The following is a 26,157-nucleotide window of genomic DNA, read 5'->3' as shown; positions in this document are numbered from 1 at the left end:
CTATTCATGGATACATTTTCCAGCAGCAAATGCTGTAACAAAGTACTTCCACTATTACAAAATAGAGGAACCTCCTGAAATGTACACTCCTTTCGAGGAGGTGGAAGTACCACTTAAATTTCAAGAGCATTTGCTCTTATTTAATGGCGCCCTAAAACACAATAATCACATCACCAGGCTCGGTCCTTTAGGTAGACCAGGAGCAACGTGGCCGGTCCTAGCCGGATACACACCACATCCAGACATCAATGGGATGTCTGCAGCAGAGCTGTTAACACAGCTAAAACAATTAGTAAAAATACATAGACAATTAGTCCAGTATGTGATGCGGACTTCAACAATTTAGCCAGCAATTAAAATTCCACAGCTGACCCCTCACCAGGGGAACACAAATAAAATTACACCACAGAACATACAATCCTGCCTAGGTAAAGTACCGGCTAAACGGGAACAAATACCATTCTGGTTGGCACAAAAAATTACCCAAATAGAGGCGGTGTTTCCTGACACCACCCCGTTAGAAAAACACAGGATTCTGACTATCTGTCTTCCAATGGGAATCGCACCACACATTGAGGACTGTGACACTTGGGGTACAGTCTTTGCTTCCATCTACACAAAAACGCACGGTGTTCCATCCATTTCGGTAATACCAGATGTGCTAAAACAAATTCAAGACGAATATGGTCCAGAACCAGCTTTAACTCTTGGTATGAAATTACTAAAAGACTTCAAGCAGGTCTCGGCTATATTATTAGCCAACATAAAGGGAGAAGCAGCAAACGTGGCGATCCGCCAGAGGTTAAAGGAGACAGATATAGCAGACCAACCAGCTGAAATTGCCAGAATCATAGAACAATCCTATGAGGAACTAGGCAGAGATAGTTTAGGTGGAATACCAGTAAAACCACAACTGATTGAAAGTCCTGAAAAAATATTTTTTAATAATAATTCAACATCACAGAAAAAGAGCTGGGATGGAAACAAACAATCCAATCCTAAAGAAAAGAAATTCCAGTCCAGAGGAAGGTCTCCTAGGCGAAGAGAAAAATCTCCAAACCAAAGACACAGGTCACCCCAGAGTGACCCCTCTGGGAAAAGATATAACCTTAGAAATAGGGATAATATAAAGAAGCCTGATAGATATCAAGACATTGATACACGTCCCTCTCAATCTTTTCAGACTTCCTCGCAGAAATCGGAAAGAAGAGGACGATCAGAACAAAGAGAAGAGCACGCCAAGTCCAAAGACAAGGAACCTGCTCAGCTAAAAAAGAAATTACAATTTCCAAAAAAGAAGGTAGCCAGTATCAAGGTAGTTAACAATGCCGAGAATACTGAAGGCACAACTGAAAAACGGAGAATGGGCTCAGACAATGCTAGACAGCGCAGCAGAAGTGAGCATAGCTCGCAAAGTCCTTATGAATCATCTGGAGACAGTGGACACGAATGAATATCTTCAAGTGGAAACTGCAGACACCAGAGTTAGCAAACCTCACAAAATATACGAAATAACATTACGTATAGAGGGGGATAAGACTAGAAAAATAAGGGGACTATTTTAGGATAATCTCTCCAAGGGCTATGACATCCTTCTAGCTGAAAAAGACTGGCCACCAGAGTTTGTCAGGGAGTGCCCTCATGGCGAAGAAATAATTATGCCTGCCTTCTCAAATCATATCCCAATTCATAAAAAATATACACTTGCTAGAAAGTGGGCAGTAGCTCTAGCTCCTGCTTTATATAAAAATCACGTGGGATGGGATGAGGACTCTCCTCCTCACAAAATCCAGTTAAAATCACAACCTACTGCACAAAGGCAGTACCCAATTAAGCAAGAAGCTAAAAAACAGGTAAAAGAAATTCTAGATCAGCTAGAATACCAGGGGGTGATTGAAACTTGCACCTCACAAATGAACAACCATTTGTTTCCGGTCTCCAAACCAGACAATTCATATCGTCTAGTTTTGGATTACCGACACCTTAACTCATGTTGCAAAACTTTTGCAGTGCAAAATTCGCATAGTGCTGCACTAATGAATAACATAGTGCGCAAAAAATACAAAACAACATTAGACATCTCTAATGGATTCTTTTGTCAAAACATAGCACCAGAGAGCAGATATTGTCTGCATTCTCAATAAATGGCACTCAAAAACAATTCTGTCGGTTAGTCCAGGGGTACAAGAACAGCCCGGGAGTATTCTCAGAGAGAGTAACAGAATTACTACAAATATATGACGACGAAGCATTATCGTATGTCGACGACATATACTTAACAGATGATGACTTGGAGACTCACTTGAAGAGGGTGAACACCATAATACTTGGGTTCGCCGCAGAGGGTTACAAATTCAACTTTAAAAAATCCAGAATTGCCCATCTGACAGTCCTGTTCTTAGGATATGAATTATCAAGTGAAGGCAAAAGCCTGGCTGACAATTTTCTAGAAAAATGTGCCGTCCTCCAAGCACCTAGAACACTAAAAAACCTACAGTCAATTCTAGGCTTCCTAAATTTCGGAAGAACATACATTGCAAATTACGCAGAAAGGGTCAAACCCCTTTATGATCTAATAAAACCTGATTTTAAAAGAACCAATTGGACTCAAATACACATAGAAATTTTGAGATCATTACAAACAGACATGCTAATTAAAACAAAATTAGAAACACGTGATAACACACGCAATCTTGTGATTCGAGTCATCCCAGGGAGATGCGGATTCACATACCTGACCTCTAATGAGGGAGAAAAGGTACCAATTGCATTCAAATCACACTTGTACACAGAAGCTGAACAGAAATTCAGCATTAAAGAAAAAATTGTTCATGCAGTTCAAACCGCAATAGCTAGATAAAAAGATCAAGCTGACGGTAGACACATCACAGTCAGAACAGCTGAATCAGCCTTTGAGGCATTAACAACACCGTGTAATTTACCAACAACAACATTGAATCCGGAATGGATACAATGGGTGAATTCAATTACAACGGACAAAGTGTACTACCACTTTGATCCAGAACTAGAGGAATTACAAAATCTAGATTATGAAAGAACAATCCCTCTGCCAATCGACATTCTGCCCTTACGACAATACGCTTGTGTAATCTATACAGACGGACATGCTCAACCCTCCGTTTGGGGAGAACAAGCATACAACCCCACATGTGAGATTACAAAAGAAGTGTGGCGCGGAGGTAAATTAAGACCTCTATTAACAAAAACACACTCAGTAGAAACTAATTCAGAACAACAGACTGAAATAATAGCATTGAAAATGGCGCTAGATAATGCGGATCGCGAATTCCCGACACTTATAGTGTCCGATTCATATTACTGCGTCAAATCATATAACAACGATTTGCAGACATGGATTCAAAACGGTTACAAAGATGACACAGATGCAACAATAAAGCAGAAACTGCTCTGGGAACAAATAGCTCTTTTACAAAAAGAACTACCAAAGACTCACGTGACACACTCACTGAGTCATCAGCGTGATGGCGTTCACGTTGCAGGGAATTCATTGGCTGACACAGCCACAGCGGTAGCAACCAAATCGGCTTCCGTAGTTCGAAAAAAGCGTACATTAAAATATATTGACGGTGAAACAGTACTGGCGGTGAAAACGTCATTAAAAGGCGACTGCTCAGCGCTACCGATCAACTATCCACTCAATTATACATACATAATCGATGCAAACTCCGTCCCTTTTGCTCGAGTCCCTGGAGTGGGGGATAGAGTGATTCCAAACATGGACAGGAGAAACTTGTTAATCGCAGACGCACATATGGGCGAGGGTCTCAGACACCTCAAACTAAAAGATTCTCTGGAAGAATTACAATCAAGGTACTGGTGGCCAGGCATGAGCCTGCATCACACCATGTTTGTGAAAAACTGACCAAACTGCAACAGAAATCGCAGTGGGGAGAGAAACAGTGTAATACCTCGTCGTTTCACTCCAGAAAAAATCAAGAGTAAAAAGCAAGGCTTGCGATTAACATATACAGGCTAGTTTCCACTTATAATGTAGATCACCAGCACTCGGCTGACGTCTGGACTGTTATACAAAGATTTGAGAGTCTAAATGGCATATACGCTAAGAGCATGCTACGTTTGATCATTGTTTTCACTCTAGCCTTCCAGCCTGATGGGAAACATGACCAAATGAGCATAGCACAGCGGGAATCTTCTCACTTCCTTCCTGAGGGATACGGGATGGTGTAAAGAAAAAACCAAGGCATAAAGCAATCTATAACGGAAAGGATATTAGGTTCGGGAGCTGGGTGGGTCAAACATCTAATAAGTGTCCAACGTAGTCTAAATAACTTGCCAAGAAATTCTCTGAAGGGATTCAGTCCGTACGAATTATTATTTGGAACTAGGATGTTAATCTCTGACCTTGACAGTCAAACTTCAGTGGTGAAGGAAAAAAGCTTTGATATCAAAGACCGTTTGGCTATTTTGCAGGACTTAAATGAAACAAGAAAAGACCTGAGCAACATAAAGTTGAAACAACAGCCAACAACCACTGAAGAACCACCACCTGTCCCAGCAAGACCTGTCTGGATTCCAAAAGTCGGGGATCTAGTCAGAGAAAAGATCGCGGTAAAGAAGGAATTTGGGCCTTCTTACAGAAAAGCAGTTCCTGTCTTGTCTGTCAACGGGACAAGATCAGTTGTACTACCGTCACTTGCTGGTAAAAAGGAGAACCGAGTTGTATCCATCGACCTGGTAAAACCACAATCATGTGGCCGATAACAAATAGTAGGCCAAGTGGACTCCCAATAAGTAGCAGGACACCAAGGTTTGCTACCAGTACAGAGGTTCTAACAAAGAGGCTAATCACATTCGAAACGCCTACAGAAGAACAACAAGGACTATGCAACAATGCAATGGAACTTAGACCTCTGAAAACCCAAATAAAAACATTTAGCAGAGACACACCAACCTATAATGAAGTAACAAACGACAATGCAAGAAACATTAATCCTGAAGCAATTGGAACTATTGACAGAACTGCATCCGGCTACTTCATAAACTTCGATGATTCCTATGAAGGTTTCACTGAATCAAAGACACAGCCATCATCAAAAACCTTTAAAGATAAAGCTAAAGAACTTTTGAAACAACTGAAAGAAACATATCTGATTTCTCCATGGATCGAATTTTGGGTGGGTTTTGGTGCATTTATCCTCATACTTTGGCTCATCATGATACTAACATTGGGACGCTTCATTGAGGGAAAATATGCTAAAATGGACACAGCAAGTCAGAAAATCAACTTGATCCTCAAACCACACACATCTTCACACGTCGAGAAAAGAGAACTTTCTTCAGTCAACTTCACAGCCAATCCTATACCGGGTGGGGTAGCATGGGACAACACAGACTACGAAATCTATGGTCCGGTTGAAATCCTGAAATATCCACACCAAATTAAGATCTCATTGAGTGACTTTGTAAAACCAAGCTCATTTGCTGATGATTGGGACTTCGAAAGCATTAATAATATGATGTCTGACTTAGTAATGTCTGCTAAATTTACCAAACATAATTATTTGCAGGGTCCGACAAATTATGATAGTATGTACTTTTATAACCACTATGGTAACCATTTTTTACATAGATCTGCACAACCAAGAAATGTTTTAAATTATAATCAATGGGAACATTGTGCAACCCCTCCAAAAGGAAGCTCAAGAACCGTTTACGACAAATATTCATACTTTTCAGGTTTTAACATAAGTAATGCTGAAACATTTTATTTCAAATTGTCAAATAAGACAGGGATGAAGACCATGATAACCAACACAAAATTGATATATTCAGACTCATTCTTTGAACAAATGAATACTTTTGGTTTTGATTATTGGGACAAAAATGTTGAATTGAAAAGTGTTTGGGGCACAAAAGAATGGCAAGTACAGGGTATAGAATCTTTGTTTAGAGCCTGCATGATCCCAGAACAAATTATATTTTTAAATGACACTGTTCAACAAACCACCTGTCTAGGCTTAGCCAAAATCAAAGACTTAAATAAACCGTCTATTCCAAAACCAACGATGAACAGCAATAGTTCTACAGAAGAAGAGATAGACGTAAATTATGTATTAAACCAAAACAGAACACATCCAGATTGGAAACAGTGGTTGATCTGGCCCACATATACTAATAACTGTCAAGACAGATTCCTGAACAAAACACAGGGGTTCAAAATGACCAGGCCAGACCCTAGATATCCTCAAAGACATCACCCAGGGATAATTACCACCTACAGTGTGGGCAAATTATGCCTTCAATGGCTACAAACTTCCACACTGGCAGAAATTAAGCAACACCTAACTTTACTTACTGATGGTGCTGACTTGCGTGATTTCACTATGGGACCACGCAAACAGCGTCAAAAGCGTTTCATAGCAGCCTCTGTATATGCAGCATACAATGAGGCCTGGAAGGTTACTCAAATTGAAACAGCAGAGAGAATACGGGAAATTGACCGTATTAATTTGGAAAAATCACTTTCTGTATTGGACAATGGGTTAATGACTCTGTCCTCCAGAATTTTTTCTTTGGAGAGCATTGTGTCTTCAGCAATCGACATATTATCGCAAGACTTACTGTTACTACAACACGGTCAGTCTCAATTGCGTTCTATTGTACAGCTTGGCTGGACGTTACAAAATCTGCGTTCAGGCTATGTGCCCTGGCGTTTAATCAACACAACGTCACTATTCTATATCTTTAATCTTACTGATAGACAAATCAGTATGGCCCAAAAGGGAGCTGATTATACAATCCTGAGCATTGAGAAACTTGAGAGATTACCAGTGACAATGTCAGAACGACCTGTCAGTGAATGGATAATACATGGGATAATAAATATTCCAATATCAACCTTCAGGTTTCAATACTGCCAAAAATATATACAGGCTGGCATGTACAAAAAATTGGGAAAAGGGTACATTAAAACAACATGGAACTTGCCCTATTCACATGCATGTGTCAGTAATAAAGGACAGAAAGTGTTCCTTAGTGGCAATAATTGTGCAATGTCACTAAGCGGTACACTTCTGTGTAACGGAATTAGTTTGCATGGAGCCTGTGAAGGGAACTCAAATAACCTTTCATGTCACCAGCAAGGCGCACCTGCAACAGAGATTGAACCATTATTTCAAAGACTCTATAATGGGAGTTACATTCTAATTGTAGATCGCAGATGTTGTAGTCTTATGCCCGGGACTCCTTATCTCGTAACTACGACTGCGAAGGTCAAGTGCTGTGGACACTCATTGTTCCCCAGCTCCTTTCCAGACAGGGAGGCAAGGGCATGGCCCAACTTGAAAATTACTTCTATTCGAATAGATACTTTAAGCAGAATGAAAACAGTGCTTCTTCAGACGCCGACAAGGCTCACGTCATCAAAAGAAACGTATGATCTCCAAGTCGCAAGGACGACTGCAGAGATACATTCATTGTTATCAACTAATTCCCCCATACATTTCGCAGAAATCCTGAATGAAATCTTAAATATTTCTGATACCAGTGGAGTCTCAAAAGTATTTAAGACAGTATTTTCGATGGCATTAACACCATTCAAAGCCATACTGGGTATTTTTCCAGATTTCGTCCATTCGATTTTTGGCGGACTTCCCCTCATTTTAGGACTGATTGCAGGAATCCTATTCCTAGTCCTTATATTTCGTTATGGCAAACCATGTCACAGACAGAACACCTGCGACAAGGGAAGAAACAATCCTAGCCATTGGATACCGGGACCGGATATCAAAAATCCTGGGACTATCCCGGCTTAGAGACCTGAACATGACTTGGTTTCTATCATTTCGACCTATGTGGCAACGATGTGTTTTACCTGTATTAAGGTGCCTGCTATGCGGAGAAGAATGCGTGTTAGACACCTGTCTGACGCTACAATCGGATGCGCCAATGGATGCAGAAACATTGTTGAGTCCAACAAAGGCTCACGCTTTGTGCTGCCCTCAAAGGCTACCAATCCTGATGACGGCATTCGTGGAAGCTTCACCACTACGATTAAGGGGTAGTGAAGTTCAAGATGAAAGCAGCATCGATCAGGTACGACCTTCTGTCAGCAATTCAAATCAGAATGTCAATGGAGACAATCATGCGCACGAATGCATGGTTACACCTATTTCCGAGTTAGTGGAACTCTCCCAGGAAGCTGTTGACAACTTTTTCGAGAGTCTAAATGATATGATGTTCTCACCAGAGCAGAAATAGAGACGTTTGAGCAAGCTCGTACACGGCGTTCCCTGAATTTGGCCTTCAACTCTAATAATAAAGTCACATGAACAATTTTCCCTCCAGTTCACGGACAGCAATTTTTTCAGCAGCCCCAAAATATTTTTGCATATTTTTCGGGACACTATCTTCTGCTTAAAGTAAGAACTATTCTTAGAGAACTAAGATTTCTAAATTCAGATAGCTTATAGACATTAGCTGCCCGCTGGCATGTTCATAATTATTATTATTCTGTGATGAAATGGTCTCGAACCTTTTTTCTGTATTAAGAGCCATTTCATGTGTAAATTTTCATATACAAAATAGCAATAATGTATACAAATGCGTGATTACTTTAGCATTATTCTACAGCTTGAGTGCATACTATACATATGACTGCATTTTTTCCGTATATTTGATAATTTCAAAATGCATTTATGTATTTTGGGGTGGTAAGGTATACACGATACTCTACAGTATGTTGTACTATGCATAGATTAGAAAATATGTTCATAGTTAGCGTGGAGTGGGTGTGATGTATTCCTATAGGTTCTGTATCGATCCCCCTATTCCTGACCCTATTCTGGTTAGCAAACTAACAAGTTAACTAGCAGTCAGCCCATGAGGCAGAAAACCCCCATGATGCAGGAACCGTTATCTGATAAAGCCACACTACGGCACAGGAACGTGTTATCTGATTAGGTCATAACGCTTGCCATCTAATTAGACAAGCGATATTCCTCCAGCCCCTGATAAGGCATACGGAGTTCTCATAACAAATCAAACCTATGACAACCTGGGAAAAACCCTGCGGCCATTGTTTTGATTTCACCGAGAACTTCAGCAAAAGAATGTGCTAACGACCTGGTCGTATGACATCCTTATTGACGTATCTATGTCCATCCTTACGTCAATCTCGGCACCTTAAAGGTATAAATATTACCGATATTGCCCTATGCAAACACACGTGGTGGTGACGAGGACGGAGCAGCCAGACTTGCCGAAGCCCAGAGCAGAGCAGACCCCACTGGCGCAGCCCCGCCTTCTTGACGCGCTGAGAACGAGCAGCTGCCTATTTCTCCTGCCGAGAAATCCAGCACCGGCGTTTCCGGGTAGCCCTCGCAGGCAGCCTGGAATATCGAGACCAGAGACGAGAGATACCATCACTCATTCATCCTAACTTCCAGGTACAGAACTGAATAACCCCTCGCAGAGAATTCTTAAGGCAGTCACTTGGCAAAAACAAACTTAACTTAAACTGTAACTTTCTATTCCCGCCCACGTATTAGGCTTAGGTCAGGTACACGGGGTAGGCGTATCTAGAAACACCAGTTGAGTACGTTTAGTCAAATGTATATGTGTATGTAATATATTTTATTCATTTTAAACCTTCATATGGCTTAGAAACCATATCAATGTTTTTACAGTATTATTTTATACTTCTGCTTTTAATGTATGCACTTTACTTAACTATAAGTATTGCAATAATATCGATCCATTTCTCTTGTATGAGAAAAGAGACTGATCAATAAATAACATCTTTTATTGAACACGCCCGTCTCTTCCTTTTCTCTACAATCTGATGAGACTAAGAATGCACGTACTGACTGAGTAAAATAAATTGCCTTTTGTTCACACGACTCTCGAGATACACTCTTGATTAGGGGAGAGCAAAGTTGTCATGTTCTATGGTTGTCAGAAACTAAATCCCTTCTTGTCTAATCAGGGAAGTTAATTCCTTCCTGAACATTCGAGAAAGTTTCTAGTGAACTCTGAGCTAGCTGGCAAACCCAAAACTTTAAGTCTAATATCGACAGTAGTAGACCTAGTTAACGTCTGGTCTAGGCCTATACTATTGAAGGTATTATTCCAATGCGCAGAGCCTATTGGGATAATAGGAACTACACTACACTACTACTCACTCATTACTACTCTCTACTGCTCACTCTCTACTACTCACTCTACAATTCACTCTACTACTCTCTACTACTCACTCTCTGCTACTCTCTCTACTGTTCGCTACTACTCTCTACTTCTCACTCTCTACTCTCTATTACTCACTCTCTACTCTCTACCTCTCTACCTCTCTCTACTAGTCTCTACCTCTCTACCTCTACCTCTCTACCTCTACCTCTCTACCTCTCTCTACACGCACACATATACACATATATATATGCATATATATGCATATGCATTTATATATATGTATTAGTAAATATATATATATACATACATATATAAACATATATAATCTGCATATCTATATAAATACAAATATAAATGCATGCATACATATACATATATGCATACATATGCATGTTATTTACATGAAAGTTTTAAAAACACTAATAAAAGCAAAGCTAAAAAGCCACCTCATCACAAACAGAATGGCTTTAACTTAAACAAGAGTGAGATCTATTGCATTTTCAATGCTTGTTTACTTTGGTTCCATCAAGAAGGCATTCAGATGTGTCACACATTTGCCATAAATTCTAAATGTTAGCACTCTAGTTGCTCATTAGATCACTGTAGTAAAGCTACTGCTCACCAGGGAAGTCTGCTGCTGGTGTTCAAAGTGCATGTTTCAGTCTGCATGTCAGAATTGTTTTAATGAAATAGAAGAGGATTTGAGAAGTCACTCAAAATGTGCCCTAATTTTTCTTTCTGAAGCACTAATCACACTTTCTATGGCAAAATGAGCCCCCTCATTTTGTTCCTTTTGAAATTAAATGTTTTCAGACTTACCACTTCATTCCAATCAAGATGGCTTCTGGTGTGCCATACTTTTGTCATAAGTAAGACTGTTAGCGCTCTAGTTGTTCTTTAGAACACTCTGGGGCCCTCGTCACCAGCCGTCTGGACTACGGCAACTCCCTCTACGCCGGAACCACTGCCAAACTCCAGAAGAGACTCCAGCGGATCCAGAACACCTCAGCACGACTCATCCTGGACATCCCCCGTCGCAGCCACATCTCCGGACACCTGAGAGACCTGCACTGGCTCCCGGTCAACAAGAGAATCACCTTTCGGCTCCTCACCCACGCACACAAAGCCCTACACAACCAAGGCCCAGGATACCTCAACAGCCGCCTCAACTTCTACGCTCCCAAACGCCAGCTTCGATCGACCAGCCACGCCCTCGCCGCCGTCCCCCGCATCCGAAGAGCCACCACAGGAGGAAGGTCCTTCTCCTACCTGGCCGCCAAGACTTGGAACTCCCTTCCGACCCACCTCCGCCTGACCCAAGACCACCTCGCCTTCAGGAAGCAGCTCAAGACCTGGCTGTTCGAGCAGTAGCGGACCCCCTCCCCCAGCGCCTTGAGACCCTCCGGGTGAGTAGTGCGCTATATACATGCATTGATTGATTGATTGATTGATTCTGTCATTGGGCTATACTTGGGCTACATCTGGGTGATATTTGGGCTACATTTGGGCTCTTTTGTCTCTGGTGGCCATCTTGGGAGACTGCATGTCAGAATTTTTTTTATGAAATAGAAGAGGATTTGAGAAGTCACTCAAAATGTGGGCTAATGTTTCTTTCTGCAGCACTAATCATACTTTCTATGGCAAAATATACCCCCTCATTTTGTTCCTTTTTAAATTAAATGTTTTAAGAGTTACCACTTTATTCCAAACAAGATGGCTTCAGGTGTGCCATACGGGTCGTAAAAACTATATTGTATAGTTAGTAAAAGGTGTGCCATACCTTTGTAATAAGTAGGACTGTTAGCGCTCTAGTTGTTCTTTAGAACATTTTAGGAGGCTGCAGTAGAACACAAAGGAATCAACTGACAGTCTCTGTCCTTGTTGTATGTACATGTTTTACTGAGAATGTCAGACTTCATTCTCACATGACTGAGAAAGATAATGTGAATTTACAGAAAATATGCTTTCAGTTTAGCTTATAGATCCCCTTCCAAACCACTGTGGAAAAGCATGAGATAATAGTTTTCTTTCAAACATGATTAATGATATCCCAGCAGAAGGCTTTTTCACATGGTAAAATCACCTTAGAACACACCACAATTCCTAATGAGTATGATCCCATCAACAAATGATTTATAATGTAACTATTAACTACAATGCTTTTTAATGAACGGCTATCATGTATATTGGTCCCAAGATGGCTGCCAACACTTCTTGGATGAAGTGCTGACAAGCCGATCAGATCTCACGATGAGATGTGTGGTTAGGCTCCGCCCAGATATATATGTGTTTTTTAAGTTAATTTTCATAAAAACCACTGGAGCAATTTTCACCAAATATAGAAAAGGCACTTCTGCGTACCAGTCCCTACAATTTTGCAAAGTTTGGTGTAATTCCATTCAGCACACATTTTGTTTTTACAGCCTTCATATTGGTTTATTTTGGGTAGGCAGTATCTTCGTGTGGGCCTACATCATCCTGGAGAAAAGAAAAAGGAGCTACCAATCTCTCATCACTGTGTTTTGCTTTACCCTCTCACCACAGACCTTACCTCAGCAGTCACCCAGGACCCTTCGAGTCATTTGCCTGTGGAAGCAAAAAAAAAGTAACTATCCACCCCCTAATACTGTGTTATGCTCCACTAACCCATCAGCCCTCTAGCGCCCTTTATACTTGTCTTTCTCCTTATGGTCATTGTTTTCCAACTGGATGCAAGAATTCCCATTGGTTAGTGTAGGCTAGATTCCATCCCCACTATTCAAACAATCCCCAATCACTGGATCGCTGTGTTTTTTTCCGTGTGTGAGCATTGCAGGCTAGATATCCTAGCTCCTCTCTTAGTCCTGTTTTCCAGATCATGGTGGTTGTTGGAGGGATAATGGCGTTTTCTCGACCCATTCCTCTTACTTTTTCCTCTCTCTGACCCACTGGCCTCCTCCCTAGTTCCCAGAACATCGCAAAATGCCACAACGTTGGCATCATCCACAGTGTGGATGGTGTCAGCATCTGTTGCTTCTGTGTGCTTAAAGCCAACTGCTCCAGTGATGCAGGTTCACAGTTTCTCCCTTCCTTGATGCTGTACATTTTTGTCTCTTCTCTGTGCTCGGGGCAACCACAAAATGAAGTGTTAATGTGAGGGAGGATTCAAAATGGCCGACTACCCAGCAGGCTGTGGAGCTTTTTCCATCAGGCCCTGGTCCATGTGTACCCATATTTTACTGTATGCTGTTTTGTGAAAGACTACCAGCATCTTAAGGTAGAACCTTCTTCTTTAATCAGAATCCTAGCTGTTATAAGCCGATGCTTCACTGTGGTACATCACTGAGGTGGCAGATAATGTACTGAAGATGTTGTTGAAGTTGATTCCATAAGACATACTGCTGTGTTTCTCAAGACCACAGACTAGTAAAGTTAAATGCAGCAGAGGCGACTAGGCAACCTCTGGGTCGCTTATGAGATACACTGATCTGCGTGGAAGATGTCACAGGAAGTAGTGCAAGAAAATGGGATGAGAGAACAATCGAAGACCGAGTAGGTTCCTTGCTATGTTACTGCACTCGTTTTGCTGTCAACAACTTGTGGAGATTCCTATATGAAACGAAAGGTATTCATTCGTAGTTAAAGTAATTGATACACCAACACATTTACAAAGACTATTGTTTCACAGTATGTTCATAATTTAAGTGGCTCATTTCAAACTTGTTTTTTCCTACTGAGCTTGCTGTTCAGCAGTTAATTTTTTGTTACTGCTTTTTTTCAAAGTTCTTCTGTTCTGCTTCATAACTCGTAATTACTTCAGTCTTAAATTGTACAAACAAAAAAACAAAAATAATAGCAAGGATATTGCTTCCTAGACGTGAGTAATCCATGAAACACTAATCTGTGCCTTAATTTCCTTACTTTTTAGGTTTTTATGGCGAACCCAGGAAATGAGCAGAATAGTCTATGAATAGGAAAGAGTGACCATCACAAAAACCTTGACATGGCAGCTGGGACTCAGGAGGAATCCGGGAAGATAAGAAATCTAGGCAAACAAGTGTTTCCCTTACAGAGAGAGGCACAGGTAAGCAACTGGCCATGACTCTAGAGTATCTTAAGTAATGTATCTCCCAAGAAGGCCCTTATTGTTTGTGGGATCTCCAACTCCCACTGTAAGTTTGTGATAAGGGAGTTTGAGCCCCGCAGGAATAGAAACTGACAATGGGCTGAGAAAAGTGTGTTGCACATCCCTGCCATAACCAGTACAACACAACTCTAGGACATGAGATCTTTGTCAGGTGGGAACTGAAAATCACAGGAGATCAGGAGTGAGGAGGTCCAAAGTATGGGGCATCATTAACCCTGGCACAAAGTTTACCCCTTAAAGTATAGTTAAGAAGCACGAGTATTCCCTACCAGTGTGGCACTGAACTGGATAATGGACATCTGATATGGAGCCAATAATGCACAGCATGTCAGTGTTGCATGAATGAAAGTAAATATGTGTTGTAAAAGTCAAGTGACTTTTGCTGGATAGCTTTTTCTGTGATCACTTAACTAAGGTATCCAGTGATTTGCTATAGTCAATAAGCACACTCCTAATTAGTGTAACAAACAAAAACGTTTGAAAAAAGTAAAAGCTCAAGACATTAAATAGAAAGATTCAAATGGCAAATGTATCTTGTTCACAAAAAAATAAAAACATTCAGCACCAAAAAAGTGGGCAAAAAAACAATGGGTAACAAGACCTGGCAAACCAATAGATCTCACCTTTTGGGTCCAATTGGATTTGCCAATGGTTTTAGCATCCTTAATGCCGTGCCGCATGACTAAATAATAATAAAAAAACAATCTTTGGCACTGCCTGCTGCATCATTTTGTAGGCACATGCACCATGCATGCACGCACACCCATACAATGACACAGCTGCTTTTTTAGGTCGAAGCACGACCTGCATTCAATGCGTAAGCATTGATTGCAGTGCTTCGACAACTAATGTCACCCGTATTTGGGAATGTGGACACGAGAGGGTGCACGAGCGCAGATTTGCTCAGATTTCACCTCGTGAGCGCGCACGGCGCCGTGCCCCTCTCGTGCCTCAGTCCCTTGCGCAAACACACTCCACACTCACGCATGCACACAGCCACACGCATACACAGGCACACACACACTGCATACACACACGCAGACCCACGCGCACACACACAGACACATTCGAACACACACACAGACACACGAGCGTACACCCCCCCCACCCTCCCACTCCCACTTACCGGGCTCTTTCGGCGTGTTCCGGTCCTCCTCTGCAGCGCTGGTCGGGCACTCACCGGGCTGTTGCTGGGGATCGGGCTCTTCTCTGCGGCAGTCTCGTCTCGTCGCGGCACCAGGCGGGCAGGATTTCACTTCCGGGGCTCCCTCCAGCACCTGGGAGCCCCGGGCTGCGGAGAGGCCATCAGTCGGCCGGCTTTACTTCTTCCTCGGCGGCGGCGGCGGGACTTCCTGCCGGATTGCAGGCCCCGCCCCCGTCTCGGCCAAAAGTGCCTGACTTCCGGTTTTCACGGAGCAGGGCTGCGGCGGTGATTTCTTTTTTCTATTTCACTGGGTACAAGTACTCACAGCCTCTCATGGCAGGCCCGGTTGCGGCCGCCTGCGCCCAGTAAACCAGGCAGGCTCAGTTAATGATCCGACGTGCACTGCTCTCAGTGCTACTGCCCGCCGCCTGGCTGCCGCAGTTAATGTTTTGTGGCAACTTGGCTGTGGCGCCATGTGGGGATGCGACGTCACGTCCTGCTGATAGGGCGCGCCGGGAGTTACATTTTTAAATGAAATTATGGAGGTGGTGGCAGGCTGCACTCAATGGTTAGCGCCGGAATCATGGGGGCTCAGCTGCTTCCCTGCACCGCTGATTGCACCTGCTGTACTGCCGGGCCGCCCGCGCTGTGGGGCAGAATACATTTTATGGCTGAACTAGTGCCGGTGAATACTTATTTCTGAGCCGAGAGCTTGGCCGGGCCTAGCGAGAGTGCTGTAGATCGGCTGCCCTGCAGTGTGTGATCCCACGACAGACCCGACCCTATCGGCCTTCTTGTGAACTTGCATCAGGTTCATGTGCACTTTTGGGGATTAAGAAGAGGGCCGCAGCAGCTCCTCCGACCTCGCTGCTGAGGCTCGAGACGCAGCGGGGAGCCAGGTTTTTGTCTGGTGTAGGTTAACTGTATGTAGTGCTGCTGACAGCGGGCGCCGACTGACTGTCTTGCAGTCTTTTCGCTGGGCTGTTGCAGGGCAAGTCAGGTGGAGAGTAGGACTCACGGCTGCCCATGCCGGCGGTGAAGAATGGAATCCAGTCTGCATGGGATTCCTGCCCCCGCGAATCGGCCCAGATCGGAAGTCTCATTCGGAGTCACTCAGGGAGGCCAGTCACTCAACAGAGTGGGTACACAAAGCTCCGCTGCTCTTCGGAAGTATGATGGGCCACCTCGGCCCGGTGGTATCACATAAGTCATCACACAGCGAGCGGGAGGGCCCGATCCCAGCCTATCCGGCTTGACACCAGCAGTCGTGCTCAGTTGGAACCTGTGCTATCATCTGCATCGGGAACCGTAAGTAAGTGTATGACGGAGCTGATATTATTATTATTATTAAAGTGAACTGTGACAATTATTTGCTTGTGTTACAGAGTCATCATGACGCCAGTGCCCAGCTGACGCATGTTCTAGAGGGCGACACGGCAGACCTCGGGGTGGTCGGCCGTTCATCTATTGATTTTTATATATATACTATACTATACTATAGCTCTCAGTGTCTTTTTGAAAAATTGTTCAGCCGGCTGGACGCTGCGGCTGTGACCTAGGCTATCATGTGCCATAGCCAGCCTCTCCTGAGGCTTGCCCTCACCCCTAACAGTAACAGTACGATCAGATTAGAAAGGCACTAGGTTAGTACCTTTCCATTTTCTGGTGCTTTGCAGCAGTTTAAAGAGTTTTTCGTTGCTCATATAGGTGTAATTTATTATATTTATGTTTCACTCATCTTCCTTCATTGCTTGATATTGCTCGCGAGAAAGTGTCACTCATAGTCACTGAAATGTCACTCCTAATTTCACTAACATTATTAAAATGTCACACATAGCAATCTGAAACCTTGGCAGCTATGAAGTGAAAGTACTCATAACTTGTTTTCATTTGTAATCATGGCCGCCGGTTCACCTAAAAACCACGGGTGATAGCGAGTGATGTCATGTACCATTTGCCCCGTCTAAATTTAAATCACTGGGTCGACCTTTTTCCCTGACTTAAACTCCTTCATTGTTGCTTTCTTCCACCGCAACCCCCTCCCACAACAAGGCTTGACCCCCCCCCCCCTTCATCCCAGGTCGTTTCTCCCTCTTTGCAACCCTTCCCACAGCACTGCTTGCTTGCCACGATACAAGCAAGCATCTTTCCCATGTAGTTGGAATACGTATGGAATTAAAGCTCCATCGCCTATACACATATTGGCGCTTTCACATCAAATCTCCACTAGCGTGCCTATGCACTTAATCAACCTTTGCAATCGTTGACACAGTTCTAAAAAGCATGCTTGTGAATTTACAATGCGATTGCAAGACTTAGGAAAATACACCTAGCAGCGAGCAAAACAGTTGCAGTAATACAGTGAAGTTCTATAGCGCGTTTACAAGCAAGATCTGTGGGCACTTATTGACTTGATACCTGCCATCTTAACCAGAGAAGACTCCCCATTAATAAGCCCAGCGATGAAAAAGGTCAGTTAAGTAACAAGAACACCAAATATTTAATGTAGCACAGAAATTAGAAAATGGGGGTGGGGGGGGGGGCGTTCTGTTTGAATTATATTTTTACAATAGCCCGTTGACAGCTCTTCTATCTCCCCAAGCTTGCCTTTATTTTGCGCGTAAAGGTCAAAGCAATGTATATATTCCCACGGCACTTCTTATATCTAAGCTGTGCATTACACCTTTTACTAATACTCCATTTACTAGCTAGGTGGTCGATACGTAACTAGTCCTATCTGCATCTAGTTGAGTGCTTGGCAGATACCGCCAGACATCTACTGCTCAGAAAGCTGATGCCTCGTGTCTGAAGCAAGAACCATATTATTTTTTTGCCCGACGACTCAATGTTCACTTTTCAGAGCACACCCCGTAAAATGTTTCCATTAGGCACAAATTACTCCTTAAATTAAGGTACATAAAGTCAAATAGATTTTAGGTAATAAATTAATTACGTAATTTATAAGTTGGGCTAATTGTTAATACATAACTTTAAGTTGGAAGGACACTTGTTTAAGTTGGAATATTGCCACACACACCCAGACCCCCATACACACAACCTTACACAACATTTTCTGGTGTCTATTCTTTGCCCTACATCGGTTACTCCATCCATCTCTTCAGTGAGACGAGTACTTAGGAGACCATGGAACAAACTTAGGCTAGAAGACTTCCATCGTCTTCTGCTAGAGGAGCCGTTGGGTCCATTGAATGGTGTAGAAGAGGGATATGATCTCCTCTGTTCTTGGCTTACCAGGGCTCTGGACACTCTGATACCTATCGTATCGACTAAAATCAATACTAGAGAGTCGAGTCCCTGGTACGACTGTGCCCTACGTGCCCTGAAGGGAGCCTGTAGGCGAGCGGAGAGGGCATGGCGGAAGACGTATGGGGCTGATCTAAAAGCTGCATACAATATGTCCGTCAAGCTCTACCATCGGGCCATTTGTCGAGCTCGAGCGGCATTTTATGCTGCAGAATTTCGAAACAGCACTAACCCGTCGAAGGCCATTTTCAAGGCTGTGAAAGATCTTACGATGAAGCGGATTACCTCTACGACCGTGAGCTCCATCTCCCATTGCGAATCCCTTGCTTCTTACTTCTCGGGAAAAGTCCAATTAATCTATCGGACATTCCCTAGCACGGGGATTGGTCTGGGAAGTTCCAACGGGACCCCTCATCAAATCACCTTGTGTTCATTCCCCCTTCTTACTTCGGAAGGATTTGACAAACTTGCGCTGCAAGTTAAATCTGGATCTCCATCTGACCCAGTAAGATCTGTTCTCTTTCGAGATCAGACCTTTATGGGGCGCCCTGCCGTGTGTGCCCTTGTCAACCTTTCCCTAGAGTTGGGTGTAGTTCCAACAAAGTGGAAGCAGGCGGTGGTGTCCCCAATTATTAAAAAACCTTCCTTGGACCCGTCTAAGCCTGAAAGTTACCGGCCTATCTCGTTGTTACCTTGGCCGGCAAAGATTACAGAGGCCCATGTCAATCTGGCCCTGTCAGAACATCTGGCCTGGACCAATGCCCTCGACCCCACACAAAATGGCTTCCGTGCTGGACACAGCACGGAGACGGCCCTTCTTGTGATGGTGGAACATCTCCGTGCGAGGTTGGATGAAGGTCAGACGGCGGCGCTGATATTGTTAGATCTCAGCGCCGCCTTCGACGCGGTATCCCATAGCATCCTCCTGCATCGGCTCGAGGAGACTGGTATTGGTGGCCAGGTGTTGCAATGGTTCCGCTCCTTCCTAGACAATCGTTCCTTCTGTGTTTCCATCCCTCCCTTCAAGTCCAATTTCCAGCCTCTGGCCACGGGGGTTCCGCAGGGGTCCTCGCTGAGTCCCACGCTATTTAATCTCTATGTGAGGCCGCTGGCTGATGTCGCCAGGCAGTGGGGCCTCACCCTGGTCTCATATGCCGACGACACACAGCTGGCGGTCACTCTCAGCGGGGACGCGGAACATGATGCCCCCAGGTTCCAGGCTGGACTGAAGGCGGTGGCAAGCTGGTTGACAGGAAACTGTCTCCAGCTTAATGCCACCAAAACAGAGGTAATGATTGTCGGAAGGGGTGTGGAGCTGTGGGGTGACCAATGGTGGCCTCCAGAGTTGGGACCAACCCCGACCCCGGTGTCGGAGGTGAAAAATCTAGGGGTCTGGCTGGATGCGGGCCTTACCTTTGTAGGACATACTAAAAAAACAGCAGCCTGTTGCTTTGGTCTGTTGAGAGGCTTAAGACCAATACTCAAATTCTTTGATGCCCCAACCAGACAGCTGGTGATCCAGGCAACTATCATCTCTCGCCTGGATTACGCCAGCTCTCTGCTGGCTGGGGCCAATCAGGCTGAGCTAACTCGCCTACAACGGGTTCAAAACGCTGCGGCCAGAGCAATTGTTGGCCTACCCAGATTTTGCCCGGTGGCGAGTGTCCTTCGCTCCCTACATTGGCTCCCAGTGAGGAAGCGCATCCTCTTTAAGGTCCTTTGCCTGACCTTTAAGATCTTGAAAGGTATAGGTCCTGAAATCTTGTCCAGCTGTCTTTCCTTCTATGTCCCCACTCGTACCCTCCGCTCGCAGAGCCAGGCCCTTGCTGTAGTCCCTAGATTCAGACTCAGCCGCATGGGGGTCGCTCCTTCAGTGTAAAAGCTGCATCAACCTGGAACTCTCTCCCGGTCGAAATTCGTTTGTTAGAGGACCTTACGACCTTCCGGAGAGCAATAAAAACTTTTTTGTTTTAGCTGCCCCCATCTTCTCTTATCTTTTCCTGTTGTGTTATGTTTCTCCTTGTCTATGCGCCGGGACGCTCCTTGGCTGGAGTAGCTGTGCGCACAATAAATTTAAATAAAATAACATAACATAACACACACACACACAACCCCCCCACACACACACACACACACACACAGACCCCCCACACACAAAACCCCCACACACACACCCCCACACACGCACACACACAACCCCACATACACACAACCCCCCACACACAACCCTACACACACAACCCAAAAACACAACCCCACACACACAACCCCCCACACATACAACCACCCCACACACACACACCCCCCACACACACAAACCCCACACACACCCAACACACACACACCACACACACAACCCCCCACACACACCCACCCAAACAACCCCCCACACACACCCACACACACAACCCCCCACACACACAACCCCACACACAACTCCACACACACAACCCCCCCAAACACACAGAACCCCACGCACAAGCAACCCCCCCACACACAACCCCCCACACACACAACCCCCCACACATACAACCCCACACACAACCCTCTATCTGTCTATCTAGCGCCCTCACTCTATCTATCGCCCCTCTCTATCAATATATCTATCTATCGCCCACACTCTATCTATCGCCTTCACTCTATCGCCCTCACTCTATCCATCTATCTATCTATCTATCTATCTATCTATCTATCTATCTATCTATCTATCTATCTATCTATCTATCTATCTATCTATCTATCTATCTATTGCCATCACTCTATCTGTCTGTCTATCGCGCTGACTCTATCGCCATCACTCTATCTATCTTTCGATCGCCCTCACTCTATCTATCCATCTATCGCCCTCACTCTATCGATCTATCTATCTATCTATCTATCTATCTATCTATCTATCTATCTATCTATCTATCTATCTATCTATCTATCTATCTATCTATCTATCTATCTATCTATCACCCTCACTCTATCGCTCTATCTATCGCCCTCCCTCTATCTATCACCCTCCCTGTATCTATCGCCCTCACTCTATCTATCGCCCTCACACTATCTATCGCCCTCACTCTATCTATCGCCCTCACTCTATCGCCCTCCCTCTATCTACTCTATCTATCGCCCTCACTCTATTGCCCTCACTCTATCTATCGCCCTCACTCTATCTATCACCCTCCCTCTATCTATCGCCCTTCCTCACTCTATCTATCGCCCTCCCTCTATCTATCTTTCGCCCTCCCTCTATCTATCGCACTCCCTCTATCTATCTATCGCCCTCCCTCTATCTATCTATCGCCCTCCCTCTATCTATCTATCGCCCTCCCTATATCTATCTATCGCCCTCCCTATATCTATCTATCGCCCTCCCTCTATCTATCACACTCACTCTATCTATCTATCGCATCACCACAGCATCTCCCAGCACCACCACAGCATCACTCAGGGGCACCACAACATCACTATGCGCACCACAGCATCATTGAACGCCACAGCCTCACTCAGCACCACCACAGCATCAATCTGTGCAACCATTCAACAACAAGTGGTTCAAATATGTTCTCTCAATGTTTCAAGCTTTATTACAAATGTTACAAAAAGATGTTAATATTTCACTTCTGTTCTTGGATTTTCGTCACAATAAAATACACTGAACATAATCTTCACAAAAGTTATTTACAAAAGTTTAAGCCATTGCCATTATAAATTACAATAACTTTTATTTAAGTATTAATTATTTTAAAAAATTAAGCCATTGTTATTTGTAATATCAATACATCTAAGTCACGTAAATACAACACATATTGCATTACAAATGCTATAGGTGTCACATTTGCAAAAGTTATAACTATTGGCATTGTAAATGACAAAGCTATTAATTTCTCTATTTTCAAAACCAACACATTAATAAAATATTTGTCATTTACAATACCAATAGCTCAAACTTTCCTAATGCGAGACCTATTGCATTGCAAATGCTTGTTTCTCTTTAGTTACCGAGTTGTGTACAGTAAAATACAACATTCCTATTTTCTTTTCTTAAAGCAGGTGGTGGAAGCACGAATGGGGAGGCTCTAATGGGGCCTAGGTTTTTTTTAAAGGGGAAACAACACAGGGTGGAAGCAAGATGGGGACACGTATGTGGGACCAAAGTGACGTGGACGAGGGTGGATGCAAAACGAGGTTGCGAGGGGGGAGGGCAGAGAGATGCATGAACTGACTCCTTAGGTGGAGGAGGGAGATAAAGAGATAAGCATCAAACTTGATTTGGTGGGTCTTGTTCTCCAGGAAGGATGTTGAACCATACCACTAACTCTGATGTTGACATGCTCACGAAGTTGGTAGTGGAGCAATCAGCTGCCAATGACGTAGAAGATGGTGGCGGTAAGTACTGTGAGAAGAGCACCGATCTAGCCTACACCTCCAGTTGAAAAGATTTCTTCAGTTCTTCAATGTTCAGGAGGGTAGTTTCATTTCATTATCATTACCAGACCTCTGAAACATTCAGAGAAGGTTGGAGGTTGAAAGCCAGGCTTCAATGATGATGGTAAAATCACATGATCCATGACCCACAATACCACACAAGAAGTAACTTCACCTAACTTTTGACCCCATGACATCGTCCTTCACAAAGATTTAATATGAAGAAGGTCTCGTTCTATATTTTGTATAAACAATGTAGTAAATGGGTCTCCGAATAGTAGTATGCTCACAATACATCAGTCAATGTTTATATGATTGTATAATATTGTGGTTTGTGAATGCAAAGTATATATCTAGTAGCTGCACACAACCAGGCAAAATGCAGCAGGCAATAGCTAACTGCAAACATTTTAATCGAAAGGATGGTTTTAACAAATCAGGAAAAGTCCTTATCTAATGCAAGGTTTTGAAGATGAGGAGGACAGCACGAGTGACAGACTTTGGCGGGGGAGAAGATTTTTAGAAAAAAATCAGCGACTGCAAAGCAGGAACAGAAAAGTAAAAGATTGCAAGGAGGTACAAAGGATGGATGTTGCTAGTGGTGTTCACCACAGAAGGTCAGAGGAGATGTTCATACAACTGAGACGGCAAATAAGAATGAGAAGATGGATGGGTGTGGGACCTGCTTCACAACTCGCCGTTTGCAGGTGTTGGCTCAATATTTCAACCTGGTCGCATACCAGTTTCAATCCGGTTAAAGAGTAGATGCCAGTTCCAATTATGTGATGTTCAAATTCCCCTCAAGCAACAGAAATAGCAGTGACGCTCCATTTGCACTTCTCTGCGATGCTGTTGCAGCGCAGTGACAAGACTGTTCGAGGTCACTATGAGGAACAGGCGAGTAACGTGAAAGATGGCGGGATATAAGAAGTGGTATGGTACGAGGCTGCCAATATGCTCTAGGGAAGGCAAAGAGAGGTATTGCAGTTTGTGTGTGTGGGTTTTTTTTCTTGTGTGCATCAGGCATCTGGTAATTGCCCAGGCTACACAGACACTGGCAATGACAACAATCACAGCAAGTGAAACCTAAAGCCTTTGAGGTGAGTGGTCCAGGGGTGGAATGCCACTTGCTACCCACCAAAAGTGGGTGTGTTGAAAGAGATGCATAGTAAAAGCCAAAGTAGAAGTCGACAAGGTAGGTATTAGGATACAGGCCTGATCTTGACTCACCTGTATCACTTGAAGATTGTGAATGTATGCCATAGTTGGCATGTTTCAAATTTTCAGTCATCTTTCATAAATTTAGCACAATTATACAGAAGCAAAAGAAATAACATTTGACGTGAGTTGCAATTTTGTAAATGTGCTTATCTCCCGCACGCCTGCTTGCTTTTTTGCAGTTGCATTTCATGTCGGGTTTATTGCTCAACGTCTTCTGACAGTTTAAAGCTTAACCATCTAATTGATCAAACTGCCTTCTTTAAGCAGAAAAGCCCTTGTTTACTTTAGACATCCGTGTGCCACCACAGAGGTTAGAGACTTAAAAACAGGCATAATGGTGCAGCCTTTTTATGTCTCGCCTAGGCAGCGCTTGCACTGTCTCTTCGAGACATGTTGTATTCAGGATATGGGCTTTAAGAAAAGAAAAAAAAAAAAAAGCCACCCTGTCGCATTTCCATAATTGTCGGCTTTCCCTTTAAAATGACAGCTGTTCGTCTTTCCTTTCTATTTATTTACTTTTGTACCATTAACGGCACATAGATATGAGCTTTACGTCTTTTGTTTCATTTAAATACTTTATTACCTTTCTCGGCAAGTCGCACTTTAGCTTTACATGTGTAAAGCTAAAGCGAGGCATGCCGCAATTGCTACAAAAGTAAATAAATAGAAAAAAATGGCCAACCGCTGCCTTTCTTTTCTATTTATTTACTTTGTAATAATCGTGGCATGCCGTGCTTTAGCTGTTGACGTGTAAAGCTAAAGTGTGGCGTGCTGCGAATGGTAATAAAGTACATATATTTTTAAATAAGGCAAGCAGCCGCCTTTACAGCATTATCAATTTTCCATTTCAACATAGCGGCCGCCCACCTTTGCTTTCTATTTATTTCATTTTCTACAATTACGGCAGGGCACACTTTAGCTGTAAACATATAAAGTTAAAGCGCCACATACCACAAAGTCTGCAAAAACCTACATAAAAATGGTCGCACTCATTAATGCTCCCTATTATAAACAGATAAATTACAGCTGAACATACATTTCAAATTGTTTTTATTGGAAGTGAAATTTTTGTTAGCTTGCGTTTTCAAAATGCTCCATTCTTGATTATTTACCTTTCTTTCACAAAAAGACCAACAATAATGCATATTTAAAATGCAAACGAACAAAAATCTCACTTCCTATAAAAAGAAATGAAAGCGTATGCTCAGCACCAATCTTTCTCTTTATAATTCTATTATAGGTGAAGCACCTTATGTGACTAATAGAGGTCCCTTTACAACTTCACATGGACACCTAGCAGCAGTCTGTGGTACTGCACCCTTTCCTTAATAAGTACAGTTTAATTTACTATTACTTATGCTACTGCTGAAATATTTCTGAACAAACAAACAAACAATTTGATTTTGCAACACCAATAGCTCAAAATTGCACACACGTGAGGCATATTTCAGTGCAAATGCTTGTTCCCTTTGATGTTGATAAGTTGTGCATTATGCATTGGGACAACATTGACATCTTTTAATTAGACTGCAACCAAAACCAGCAAACCCCTGCTAACTAGTATCATATAGAAATGTTTTATTTTATACTTTGTAGTTGAATGAAGTTTCAGGATTATCTATTTTACTGCACACACAGCTGCACAGGGGATTCAATGCTATATCAGCCTTTCTTTGTAAGGAGTGAATAGACTTGAGAAGTGATGTATGCCACCATCTTGCATCATCCTGGTCACCTTGTCAGAAACACTCCATTACCCGGATCCACCATTGTAATATTTTTCCTGGTTACGTGTATCTCG

At 43.2% G+C, this 26,157-nt stretch overlaps 1 protein-coding gene and 1 long non-coding RNA gene across 4 annotated transcripts in view; both read right to left on the bottom strand.

The window, feature by feature from the left end:
* LOC144756460 (uncharacterized) overlaps positions 1-13,390 on the bottom strand; it is a 31,795-nt gene extending 18,405 nt beyond the window's left edge. Inside the window, exon 1 of the mRNA XM_078646287.1 lies at positions 13,350-13,390. Within this exon, the coding sequence (XP_078502413.1) occupies positions 13,350-13,390 (41 nt within the window). The remainder of the gene's footprint in view (positions 1-13,349) is intronic.
* Positions 1-26,157, bottom strand: part of LOC144753267 (uncharacterized) — a 297,387-nt gene that overhangs the window by 97,922 nt on the left and 173,308 nt on the right. Inside the window, exon 3 of one of the 3 annotated variants that reach the window (XR_013594277.1) lies at positions 13,640-13,776. The exons of the other annotated variants lie outside the window; for them this stretch is intronic. This is a non-coding gene — a long non-coding RNA (uncharacterized LOC144753267). Of the gene's footprint in view, positions 1-13,639; positions 13,777-26,157 lie in introns of those variants that run through there. 3 annotated transcript variants of the gene reach the window in all.

The sequence above is a fragment of the Lissotriton helveticus genome, chromosome 5_1 (assembly GCF_964261635.1).
Source record: "Lissotriton helveticus chromosome 5_1, aLisHel1.1, whole genome shotgun sequence".
Lineage (NCBI taxonomy): Eukaryota > Metazoa > Chordata > Amphibia > Caudata > Salamandridae > Lissotriton > Lissotriton helveticus.
The sequence above is the reverse complement of the archived record's forward strand: the minus strand, read 5'-3'. Positions and strand labels throughout refer to the sequence as shown.